This window comes from Zingiber officinale, chromosome 9B (genome assembly GCF_018446385.1).
Source record: "Zingiber officinale cultivar Zhangliang chromosome 9B, Zo_v1.1, whole genome shotgun sequence".
In the NCBI taxonomy this organism is placed as follows: domain Eukaryota; kingdom Viridiplantae; phylum Streptophyta; class Magnoliopsida; order Zingiberales; family Zingiberaceae; genus Zingiber; species Zingiber officinale.
In genome coordinates this window covers 14,957,514-14,970,929 of record NC_056003.1, presented here as the reverse complement: position 1 = coordinate 14,970,929, position 13,416 = coordinate 14,957,514, and the positions used below count along the sequence as shown (strand labels likewise).

Sequence of the window (13,416 nt, the reverse complement as noted above, 5' to 3'; positions counted from 1 at the left end):
TTTTTGGATTGATTTAGATAAGCGGGAGATGCTAGAGTTAAGAAGATGATAGAACACCTCATCCCCTTCATCTTCTAGCCCATTCAAATTCCTCCATTAATAGAGGAAGAGGAAGAGTTATCTTCCTCCTATAAAAGTTATGTCCAAGGTCTAAGAAAAAATAAAAGGGAGAGAAGCTACGTGCGAAGTCTGTGCAAGGTCAAAAAGAAAGAGTTCGTCCCGTGTATGTGCTCTCTGTGTAAGGTTCATATGTATGCACAAAAGAGAGAGAAGGGGTTGCTATAAAGAATATAAGTTTTGATTCGTCCGTTACCATCGGATTCAAATTTAATTTATGAATTTTAAAAAAAAAATCGATTCATTCGTGATCAGTCTTCTTACATACGATAAATTATACTGTAATATCTTCCTTCTTATATTTCTTCTCTAAAAGTATTGTAAATTTTTATAGTTTACCATTTTTATTTTCTATATTTTTAATGCTTTAAACTAACATAAAGTTGTTGCCCCCTTATTGCTGCCCCCTGTTTTTTCTGTGATATATGGTGAAGGATTGCGTGTAATAAATTGGACGTAGATGATTAAATTAGAGTACACATGATAATGGTCATTTTTTTCCCTTTTGGTTTTATCCATGTACAAATATGCCTAAAACATGATGGTTTGCATGGTATAGCACGTGGAACGTAGCCACTGACCTCCCTTAGTTTTACACTTATGTTCTCAAAGAGAAAAGTTTCTCTTTTTTATTTTTATGTATGTATTTATTTATTTGATAATTCAGATGTTTAGATTTTGCAGGATTTCTTTTTAATTCGAATAAATTTAGAATATAATTTATGTATATTTAGAAGTTGCTTTTTAAAATATTTATTTTAATTAGGGATGTAAATGAGTCGAGTCGCTCATGAACCGCTTACGAACGACTCAGTCAAAATTCAACTCGAGTTCAAATTTGATCGAGCTCGAGTCGGCTCATTTAACATTCAAGCCGAACTCGAGCTCAGTTAATACTAACTCGAGGATTCATCAGCCTTGTTAAGTCATGTTAATTTAATATTTTAATAATTAAAATTATTATTATTTTTAAAATAGAAAATAAGTTAAAAGGAGTTTGTGACTAGTGCATGTTGTTTGATGTATTTAAGGTCCACAGTTTGAATCTCACTTGCACATGACGATTACAGCCCTAATCCTGATTAGAGTTCAAATTTTAATTAATTGATTGATTTTTAAAGTGTTTACCTGGGATAACTTTTCTCGGTGGTTAGTAACAAGTAGTATACTAATTTTTTTAAAAAAAAACAGAGATATTGTCGTGGGAAAAATAATACGGGCGGAATCATTTTCTAGTCTGTTTGCTCCACTCCCATGCGAGCCTCTCTCTTCCATCTTCCATATTCTCTGTCCGTTCCCTCCCCCTGTGCTCTTGCTTATCTCTACGATGATTAACAATTCACAGGAGCCTTCTTATAAATAGACATTTTATGCGACGACATTTTACATGGAAGAGATGAAACATCCAACAAAATACATTTTATACCCATTAAAAATTGATCTCAAAATTTATAAAAACAAACACCCATGCAGACCAGCTTTGCTTTTATGCTCGGTCAATTCCAAATGAGTGATTTGATCATTTTTAGAGAAAGGATTCACCGTAGGAAAAAATAATAGGGAAACAATGACTTAATTTACCTATATGAATGGAAAGATAGAAAATGATGATTTACAATACTCATGAGTATGGTGGGCTATAAAATTGCAATTAGCAGCCAGCTCATGGCCAGACTAGTCGATGGACTCATAGAATGGCTACTAACTCATGGCCAAGTGGCCGATGGGCTCATGAGCTTGCAACGAGCTCACGGTTAGTGACCACCACATCTATGCCGCGAGCTTGTGCCCAGAGACGGCTGCCACAATCTTGCGGCCGGGCAGCTGCTGTGAACTAGTCTTCTTCCCTTCTTCCTACATCAATCTAAAATTGCACCAATCTCTAGTTATGGGATCGATTGACTCAGCCACAGCATTGGCTATCTCCCTGCAACAAGCTAAAGGGCTTGCAGAGCGACAAGGCTGAGTTGATGATATTCTCCTCCTACGCAATCAGTCATACAACAGTTTGTTCAATAGCACCTTACCAGTCCAGTCTAAATCAATCTCTTGATAAACCTGAGTTCTTAAACCAAATTGGCATCCTACAAAAGCAATCTAGTACATGGGGGAGAAAGTAATGACAATAAAATTTAGAATACAACATTACTCATTATTTTTCATCGAGACTGGTGGATTAATAACTTCATATTAGTCCCAAATTATCTTGAAGAAGCTAAAATTCCTCATCTGAACTTGGACTTGAAACACAACCTAACAACAACAGAATCATGTAGATGGAACATCAACTTACAAATACACCATGCCTGATTGAGATATACATACTCTTCTAATTCCTCTATCTAACAATCCCGGTGCAATCACGATCACCCACAGTTTGTAGAACTTCGATCTCCCTGAAGATCATCTGTTTAAACAATAAAAATTTAAAAAACAAAAGGAAATTGCAGTTCAGTTTTACCATGGGAAAGTGTCTGGATAAGTAAATTAGGACAATTTTTAAATCAGAATGATGGCCTTTATCTTCAAACTCGTCAAGAGGTCCATTATAATTAACATGCTCACTATGCTTCTTTATTTACTTTTGCCAGTATGAAGAGCAAGAAAAAAAAAAATCCTAAATCCAAACTCTTAACTCACGTGGAGTTGGTTTACTTTTGTTAGTTTAGAATTTAAATAGCGAATTACAATTGTCCTCTCTCAATTGAGGTGCAGATATTCTCTTATATAGTTCTATAATTACTTGAGAAATTTTAAGAAATCAGAATGAGTTTATTTTTTTTAACTTTAGATTAGTTAAAAGTGAAAATTCACTTTGCAATAAATCAAGGTAAAAAGAAGAGTAATGGATCTTTAAATCACCCTTTTATAATAATCAAAATTAGAAACTTAGGAACATCTGTTAAAATGAATTGGAAGCTAAAGGCCATTGTGATTTTTGCTCAGAAGCAAATTAAAGGAATACTATTCAGGGAAAATGAACAATGACAAGACTGCATGAAGAACTATTTGACTCCCGACATCTCACAGAATTCAGGAGCTAGAGAATCAAATTGTAAGTCTTTGTGAATTAGGTTGAATTTGTGAGTTTAAGCGAGCTCAGCCAAAATTTGAGTCTAGCATTGTTATTTGTTATGGAGTTAATGGGTATGTCCACTGGCATTGAATCCGCTCGTGCATTCAGTAACGCTGCTCACATTGTTATATTTAGAATTACACCATCTAGTCCTAGTAAAACCAGACTTTTAGCATAAGATATATATCTAGCACCATCACATGCTATTGATTAGTTGATCACTATTCTGTGGGATTAGATAACTTTTCACACATAGTCCTAGGCATTTAATATAAAGAAGAAACGATATTGGACTATACTTAACCAAATGTTCCCCTTACGTAATCCATTTAGATCTCCTCTAAGAACAATTCTTTAAGTCATAGGTATGCATGAATGATTTGTTACCTTTTATCCAACTCAATTTATTTTCCTTGTATGTATACTATGTTCATTAATTATTGTATCTGTCTATTCTAACTTTTTTTTCTAAAAATGATTTTATATTTCAAATTGTTAACCAATTTTTTTTGTTATTTTGTACTTACTATTTTTTATATTTTTAGTCTGTTTAGGGATTTTAGGATTACGAGTCTATTATGAATCTCTTTCCTTTTCTGGTAAAATTTCTTTTCTTTCTTTATAAAATAAGAATTGAGATCTATATATTAGAATTTCTTTCTTTTCTTTGGATCTTAGGGTCTAAAGTCTATATAAACATCTATTAAAAGGAATAATCTTCGAATATTAAATAAAATTTTCTTTTTTCAGAAAAATCTAAAGGTCAGCGGTTATATCTTTTTGCCTTCTCCTCAAATCCCCCTTCTCATCAGCCTATAGGATAATCGCTATCTTGCCCGACGTCAGTTGGTATCAAAGCTTACTGGTTGTGATTGAGGAAGTCGAGAATCGAATCTAATAGAAGATCGTTGTGATCATGATCGCGATCGTAACAACAGGCAAGTTCGAGGATTTATAGAGGCAAGTCGCAGATTTATCCAAGCATGTGGCGGCGACGAGACAAAATCTTGAAGATCATGAGGTACGTGGTCGAGAGGATTAACATAGGTCTATTTTGAGTTGATCTACCCAAATTTTCTAATATGTCATTATTGATTGGATCAACAAGTGGAGCGATTCTTCAACTATATGCAAATTCCGGATCGAATGAAGGTGAAATTGGTTGCCTTCAAATTCAGAGGTCTAGCATCGTCATGGTGGGAGTACTTGCGACACTCACGAGACCGATAAGACAAGGCCAAGATCATGGATTGAGAAAAGATGAGAAAGAAGATGAAGAGTCAATTTCTTCCCTCTAGTTACACTCAAACTTTGTTCTAGGGGCGATTAGGATTCACCATGGAGGACGATAGCCTCGACGGATTCGAAGACTAAAGAAAAGGGAATAAACCCCACATGAAGCGATAAACAAAGACCAGAAGCCCACTTTCTCCAACGACACCACTGCCCTCCACTACGCCACTGCTTGTGGTTCCGCGACTTCTCTCGAGGCCATGAAGCTCCTGATTGGCACCTCCGCCGACGAGGTCGATGCATTTGATCCAAGAAGCAACCGCTCTAGTGACGAAGTAGTTCGTTCAAACAAGATGAAGGGAAAGAGTGGTGATGGCGGTGGCAACGGAAGTAGCAGGAAATGGAAGAAGCTATGGAGGAGCGCCTCCTGGGATCACCTCTCCGAGTCGGGGATCAAGGGGAGCAACCACCATTCGGCCGCCTCGGGGTGTCTGACACATCTTCACTCAATGTTGCCGCCTTCACCGCCACTGTCGCCGCAATTGTCTGTGCTTCGCCCAAGGACTTCAGGGGCGGTCCGCCAGGAGTGGCACATCTAGACTACCTTCCACGCCTTCTTGGCTCTGTGAGCGCGACAGACTCTTTGGGGGATCATTCGACTACAAGCCATAGTTCGAGGGCAACAGGTGCGGAAGCAGGCCGTTGTGACACTGAGGTGCATGCAGGCCCTCCTCCGCGTTTAGGCTCACGTCTGGGCTAACCGTGTGCATGTCCACCGACAGTCAGACCGTACATAAAATGCTCGAAGCCCGTTGTCTAAATCTAGATGGTGCGACAATCTAGGAACAATCGAGGAAGTTAGAGCAAAGCTACACATGAGGTGACGAGGAGCTTCCATGAGGGAAAGAGCCATTGCTTATACTCTTTCTCAACAACAACATGGTTTTTCTATTGATGAAGCTAACAACCACCCTTGCAATGTCATCGTCGCCACCCAGCCCTCAACCGTCTCCCCTCACCACATTGACAACACTCCCATGAAACCTACCAACGTCTCCATTGACGCCCCTCCACTCTACGTGGTCACACCGTGCGTGGGTTGCCTTCACTTTGCATTCGTTCTAACCTGTTTGGCCAAGTCCACAGTCGCCGCTGTAGACTCCGGCTCGGTCTTCGAGCCCCTCACCGTGTACGCTGGCTACGTTCTCGCAGATCTTGCCTCCAGCGTCTTTCACTAGGTCGTCGATAACTACGGTGGCCCTCCACGTCTGTGTTTGGCTTCCAGATCGAGGCCTTCTAGGGGCACCACCGATGGTCCTGGATGATCACCCGTCGTGAGTGTGCCAATAACCTACACGCGCTTGCTCAGGCCGTGACTTTTTTGGTGCTGCCGATCGAGGCCTTGCTCAACGACATGGAGGTCGGCGTGGCAGCGCACGCGTTCGTGGGAACGTGCACTAGGTGTGTGATGTTGAGCTGGCAGTTCCACGCGTGGGGGCATGAAAGGCAAGGTGGGTGCCGAGGGTGGCTTGCTAATAACCTACACGCGCTTGCCCAGGTCGTGACTTTTTTTGTGCTACCGATCGAGGCTTTGCTTGAAGGCATGGAGGTCGGCGTGGCGGCGCACACGTTCGTGGGAACATGCACTAGGTGCGTGATATTGAGCTAGCAATTCCACGCGCGAGCGCACGAGAAGGCAAGGTGGGTGTCGAAGGCGGTGGCAGCGCTGCAGGAAGTAAGCGTGTTGGTGTCGAGGCAGATGCATGGGTCGCACCATCGACTGTCGTACAATACTAACTACTTTCATGAGTGGCACTTGGAACGGGGTGCTGGATGATACAAGGTATTCGAGGCGATGGAGATGATCCTCTTTTTCAGGTTCAGAGTGAGGCCGAGATCATGGAGCAAGCTGCGGCGGAGTGGAGAGAGGAGGGGTTCTATTCTACGAATCTTGTTGTTAAACGAGTCATGGTGACAACCAAACACGAGGATGGTGAGCAGTAGTGGAGCAAAGCCATCTCGCGCCACCACAACACCAACTACGTCAAGTTAGTCCACCACTCGAAGAAGATCTACCGTGGTGACTTCTCTTAACGTCTTGGTGAAAGTGAAGAACCCTTAGAGGGATTTCTGCATGAGAAGATCACTAGTCTTGGGCTCTCACTAGCCAAGAAATCCAAGGCCAAGGCAAATCCATGCCTCTGGCATTCTCTGAAGGTTCTAACCGAGCAGCAGTCCGGCAATGACTCGAATTTGACAGGAAAGGCCATGGAATCTAACGTTCCATTTTAGGGAGAATCTTGGAGAAGTTTTGACACCTTGTGACGGTGAAGAAATTGTGAAATGGAGCTACATTAATTCACTATGAGAGACCGCATATGTAATCAACAAAAATAGTAAAAGTATTATGAACATGCTACAAGCAGAGCAATTTGACATTTGGCAGTCATTGGTAAAAGGTGATCGTGCAGATAATCCAAATAAGGCGAAAGTCCAGCAACTACTAGTATTTTTTTATCGATTTAATGTCAAATGAACTTCCTCCTAAGCTACCACTTGACACTCCTCTGAACTTGAGAATAAGTTCTTTCAACCCGAAGCGACTAATGCAGGAGGATTCGTTGGATTTTTTTATTATTTTTAGTAAATTATTCTCTTTTTTGTAATTTTTAGGTGGGTTTTTTTTGGTAATTTTAAGTATTTTTGATAATTTCTATCTTTTATAGTTTTTAGATTTTTAGTTTGTTTAGGGATTTTAGGATTGTGAGTCTGTTATGAGTCTTTTCTCTTTTATGGTATAATTTCTTTCTTTTCTTTACAAGATAGGAATTGAGGTCTATATATTAGGATTTCTTTTTCTTTCTTTAAGTCTTAGAGTCTAGAGTCTAGAGTCTATATAAACATTATTGTAAGAAGGATCAACCTCGAATATTAAATAAAATTTCCTTTTTTTGAAAAAGCCTAGAGGATATCGATTATCTTTTCTTGTCTTCTCCTCAAACCCCCTTTGTTATCAGCCCACAGAATAATCGCTATCCTGCCCGATGTTACTTCCTACTAATACCGAAGCACAACAATACAAGAACCCTATTATTTTTAAACAATGTAAGAACCTGACTGTAGATTGATTACTTCTGCAACAGTAATTTGCAAATCAAGGCACCTCACACCAGATACTAAGCAAGAATGAAAAGATATCTAAGGAAAAAAAACAACTCAATAGTGAAAAATAACATAACGATTTAAATAAAACTGGAACGTACTATGCACACTTCATCGTTCTAGCTGTCTGCGTGCCAATGCAGGGGCTCTTTTGGGTATGTAAACCTTGTAACTCACCTATCAAAGAGAGAAAAAAAAAAGTCAGGTCACAAGGCATCTTGCACCTCTATATGAATTTCCAAGTTTAAAATCAGTACAAAGAGCGCAAAACCTACCTCAACCACTTCTCCCTCATGCATTCTAGAGAATGTCTTTTGTTGGAACTGAGACCCAGTGTCCTCTTTGTTCTCATTTCCACTATCAAAGTTCTGCTGAGAAGATAATAACAAGGTTGGTTGCCCACTCGACTGATTCATGTCAGCATCTTTTGTGATGCTATTCAAAGATGATGCATTTATGTTCTTCTCTTGTTTCTCTTTCATTGGTGATGTATTTAGAGAAGCTTCATTTGAGGTTTCTTTTATTTTCTTCAATTGCACCAAAGAAGCTTCATTTGAGGTCTCAATTATTCTCTTCAACTGCACCACATTTTTCTGGCCTTCGTTGATGTCAAGGCCTGAATTATTTACTTCTCCAGAATTTTCATTGGAATATGGTTGCCTAAGTGCAAGCCCTGAAGTATCTTCCTCATCAGGGAGTTTGACAACGGATCTAACTCTACATTTAGATGGCCAGACTTCTCCTTTGATGATGCTTTGTTGCCATTCAAGAATTCTCGTGTTTGCCAAATCAGTTTGAGCTTCATTGAGACATTGACTTTGCTTGGGTTCATCTTCCTGATGACCAGGAGATCTAGTGTTTCCTGAAAGGCTACGTTGGAACTTCTTAAAGTTTTCCAATGCCTTTTGTCTTAACTGGGATTCCAAATTGACGGACTCCGTGCCTGAGTTGTCCTCACTCTTCTTCGGCGCAAAATCATCTTTCCCAACACCAGCATTATCAACTGTTGGCTTCTCGGCGACAGTACCGCCTACCAATTGGTTGTCGATTGCATAAGCCCAATCATCCCTTTCATGTCTCCCATGGAATTCTTGATCATTGTCTGACCTGCGCCCATCATACCTATCAAAATCATCATAAGCTTGGATAATTCCATCACTGACCACATCATTCCCACTGACTTCCACCACCTCTCTTCCATCTTCCACAGGCGACTTTGATCGAAGTTGCATCTGCCCTTCCATCTCCTCATACTTCTTGCTACTTTGGCTGCCGCTGGGACCGCTATTCCTACTTCCTGCACAAGTAGAGAAACTCCGTGACCGATTCCTACTCTTCTGAATGCCATCATTGCTGGTCGTCCTCCTCCGCCGCCGACTTCTACCTCTCTCTGACTCCCCATCCCTCCCTCTTCCTCGAGACCTACTTCTCTCCTTCAGCCGGGCCTTGGGGGGAGGGCTCCTCGAGACGCTACTGCTGCCGGACGAACTGCTGCGGCAGGTGGAGCAACTACGGCTGGAGTAACCGCTCGAGGGGCTAAGGCTGCGGTACCGCTTCTTTCGGGACACCCTCTTCTTGCTCCTCTTCGACTTAGTGCTAGCATTCCTTGGCGCCCTCTTGCGCCTCTCCGACTTCTTCGCCCGCGTGCGCCGGGGCCGGGGATCCTCGTCGGTCCCGGAGGAGGGAGATGAATCTGATTCGTCGCGCAGACGGCGACGCTTTCCAGACTTGGCCTTCGCCTTCGCCTTCCTCTTGCTCCGACGCTGATTCAAATCGAGGGTTAATCGCGAAACGGAACAAAAAATTGATTGCGCACGAGAAATTAACGGCGGAGGAACGAAACGGGGAAGGGATACCTCGCCATCGAAGTCCTTCTTGGAGCGTTTGGAGGAAGCGGCGGCCGCGGTGGCGTCGTTCGTCATCATCGGATGGACCTCCGAAAGGGAAAACGAGGCAGCAAATGGTCGCGAGAGACAGGAAAGCGAGTCTGGATAGAAAAGACAAAAGTAAAATGGCAATGTGATCATCCAAAAGCGGTGGGATTCCAGATGGACGGTGGTGATCAGGTTAAATTATAATGACTTAATTCTAAATATTTAAAAATAATTTATAGATATAAATATTTATCACATACATACATCCTGTAGGATATACAATGAATTTACCTGCCCCCACTGTGACAAAAGGCCCGCCGCACCGACCTAAGATCATCACGAGAAAGATAAATCACAATATCCTGAACGAGCATGTGACAGGTGGGGTGAGTTGCACAGGGATCGAGAATTTACACCCCGACTACCTTGAGTTTCGACCCCGCGACCTCATGTGACAAGCATCCCACCACATACCAACTCGGATGACTTGTATGGTCTTACCTGCCCCCATTGGCACTACGTACTCGGTGATAATTGTCACCACGTGTATAGGAATTGAATTCCAAAAAATATTTCTTTCGAGCAAGGTTTAAAACTATGAGCAACATCTAGATGTCAATTTCAGATCGGAATAGAATTTTAATATTATATTATATCGTGCTTTTATATTAAAATTTTTATAAAAAATTTTAAATTTTTTAAAAATTTTAAATAGTAAAAATAAATTCAGAATATCATTTAATAAAATTTACTATTTTTTTTAAAAAAATTATATATATATTTTTTATATTCTATTGAGATAATTTATTACAATTTATGAAAGTCATTTCAAAATATCACACTTGTGGGAATTGTTTGAATTATTTAAATTACAATATTAATTTTACACATGACACGTCCGACACATGTTGATGATGCCTCTAGCGGCACCGAAAACGTCTAACAACACTTTCAGTAGCGCCGGAATCCGACTACGCTACTGCCTCCATCAGAAATGTCACATCGCGATGCCTCCTCCGGCTCCCGACTCCTCTGGCGACACCGGAGGCGTCCGACGACACCTCCGACGGCACTGAAAGCATCCAGCGACGCCTCTGGTGGCATCGAAAACGACCGATGATGCCTCCAACGACACATTCAGGACGACCTACTACTCGAGGTGCGCACTCGAAACAACCGCGCTTAGGGTGTTAGTTTCGCTTCCCCAATGAAATGATAAAAATCGTCAGTGTCACACGACATGAAACAACATTTCAATCGCTACTCTAGAGAATAAAATTTCTTCCATTTAAAGAGACGTCGCTCAATTATCGTGATCTATCTCTCTTCTAAATATCTTGGGACTGAAGAGATACTTGGGGTGAACGCATCAGCTTTTGCCAGAACAATGAATTACCTCTTTACTATCATCTTATCTTGAAGGCACACGACATACCTAAAGAGTATGATCAACAATGAATGCAAACACATGCTCTCAGAAAAAAAATACTCTCATTCTCTAATCGCTTAGTGGTCAGCTATAAAAAAATCTCATAATTTATCTCCCTTCACATAACCTGAAGATGAATTGTGAGGGACACATGAGGTAAACATAATTAGTTTTTTTTACTACAATGATTAACAATGAATCCTTGTTAACTTATTCAGGTTTCAAAGTGTTTTTCCAACAAAATGTGTCAGTCACAGCTAAAAGAGAGTACAAAATCAAGGAAAGAAAGAACAAACTTGCTTCAGTTATTTCCTTTGACAGCAAAGAAAGGCAAGCCAAATCAATGGAACATACATGAAACAAACGTCCATGGTTGATGCTGCTGCATCTCTTCATAGTTAGACAGCTCAACTTTCGCAGCAGGTGCTCCCCAAACATCTGCGCAGGCGAAGCATTACCATATTCTCAATGTAGATCATGCTTTTATTCCATGACTCCCAAGCTATTAACTTAGCAGTTCTATTAGAAACGCAATCCTCAAAATGAATGCTATGTAATGCTGCATCAATTGATCTCCTCTTTCTCTTCTAAGAATAAGTAATCAGTTCGCTCAAGCAATTCAAGGTTCTACTTCCCTTGCTTTCGAGGAAACTAGAACCTCTGTTCTTTTTGACAAACATTTCATCCATCAGCCTCCTCACTCGCACCACATCATTCCACTTGCCCCCCAGAGCATACAAATCCGATATAAGAGTATACACCCCACCATCCTCATCAGGAATTGCCATGCATAACACCTTCTCCAACCCCTTCTCAGCAATCTCAAAATTCTTATGTTTCATACAAGCTGCCAAGAAGCTAGTCCATATGACAATGTTGGGTTCTACTTTCATGTTCTCAATGATCTTATATGCTTCCTCTAGTCTCCCAGCCTTGGCATAAAGGTCGACCATGCATCCGTAGTGCTGAATTCCCGGCTCATATCCGAATTCTTTAACCATGCTGACATAGTACCTCTGGCCCTCCTCAATCAATCCAGCATGGCAACATGCATTGAGAACCCCTGTGAATGTGATCTCGTTGGGTCGAACACCTAGTCCAATCATCTTCTCAAAGAATGCCACTGCATCCTTGCCATGGCCATGCATGGCCAATCCACAAATCATTACAGTCCAATGCATCACATTCCTCTCGGGAATTCTCTCAAACACGTAAAATGCTTTCCTCAAGCAGCCCGACTTGGCATACATGTCAACGAGGGCAGTACCAAGCTGATCATTGATGCCCATCCCCTTCCTCACAAGGTAAGCATGGATGGATTTTCCGATTAGCGGCAGTGAGCCGGAGCGGGAGCAAGCGGTGAGCATCGTGACGAGCATGAGGGGATCAAGCTTCAATTGGGTGTCATTCATCATGTCGCGGAAGAGGGTAAGGCCTATGGCAGTCAGGCCCCTGTCCATGTAGGCGCCGATCATGGTGGACCAAGTGGCGATATCCTTCTCGGGCATGCCATTGAAGTGAGCGCGAGTGGAGGAGAGATCTCCGGAGCGGGCGAGACAGCAGAGCATGGTGTTCTCGGTGACGAGGTTTCGGTGGGGCATCTCGTCGAACAGTATGCGAGCGGAGTAGGGGGAGGAGGCGAGGGAATAGGAATGGAGGAGGGCGGAGGCGACGTAGACGTGGGAGGACAGGTTGGTCTTGAGCAGGTAGGCGTGGAGGTGGGGGAGGAGAGCGGGATCATGGGAACAGGCCTTGAGGGCGAAGACGGCGGCGTGGGTGTCGAAGCGGTCCTCGTGAGGATGGCGGCGGAGGATGCGGAGCTTAAAGAGGCAGATGGCTTCGCGGGGTGAGGAGGCGCGGCGGATCGCGGAGGCAGAGGCGGAGGCGGCGGAGGCGACGGCGGAGGGCGAGAAGAAGACGTGGGAGATAGGGGCGAGGAGGCACTGGCTGGGCATTAGGCGGGTCGCCGGAATCGAACCGGATAGGTCGGTTTATTTTCGGTGCATATCATGAAAATTTTGTAATTAGAGGAAAAAATAGCCAAATATTTAGAGTAATTAGAAGGAAAACGCCTTAATTAACAAAAAAAACACTACAATATTTGAAAATTAATTTTGTTTACTTCCAATTAATATGTATTTTTTAAAAAATAACTTATAAAATAATCCTTAAACTTTTTTATTTGTTAAAATTATTTTTTGGTAGGAATAACGATTATTTTCTTACTTGATGGTTAGCTTAAATAGAAATATAATAAATAAAATTTTCTCTAAAGACAACTTGCAGTAAAATGGTAAGTATTCCTGCTTATCATGTGGATGGCCCTAGGCAAATCCAGTTTGCAACCAACCAAAGTCATAACCAACTCATCAAATTCATGAGAAATTGAATATTTATTTCTACAAATTGATTGCTTTTGCAAGATCTTGTATACTTTAATGAATTGCCTGCGGAATCATACACAATATCGAAAACCTCGAGGGAGAAACAATTTCGAAAAATGAACACTAAATATAAGTGCAAGC

At 41.7% G+C, this 13,416-nt stretch overlaps 2 protein-coding genes across 2 annotated transcripts; both read right to left on the bottom strand.

The window, feature by feature from the left end:
- Positions 1 to 2,166: 2,166 nt before the first annotated feature.
- On the bottom strand, positions 2,167 to 11,453 carry LOC122022523 (pre-mRNA-splicing factor CWC22 homolog). The gene is made up of 5 exons (XM_042580546.1): positions 11,246 to 11,453; positions 9,445 to 9,575; positions 7,864 to 9,351; positions 7,690 to 7,765; positions 2,167 to 2,524 (listed from the first exon to the last, which is right to left on the bottom strand). Exons 1-4 carry the CDS (start codon positions 11,277 to 11,279, stop codon positions 7,700 to 7,702), a joined length of 1,719 nt encoding a protein of 572 aa, XP_042436480.1. The 5' UTR covers positions 11,280 to 11,453; the 3' UTR covers positions 2,167 to 2,524; positions 7,690 to 7,699.
- LOC122022524 (pentatricopeptide repeat-containing protein ELI1, chloroplastic-like) lies at positions 11,172 to 12,898 on the bottom strand. The gene has a single exon (XM_042580547.1). The coding sequence runs from the start codon at positions 12,844 to 12,846 to the stop codon at positions 11,479 to 11,481; it is 1,368 nt and encodes a 455-aa protein (XP_042436481.1). The 5' UTR covers positions 12,847 to 12,898; the 3' UTR covers positions 11,172 to 11,478.
- Positions 12,899 to 13,416: the final 518 nt, after the last annotated feature.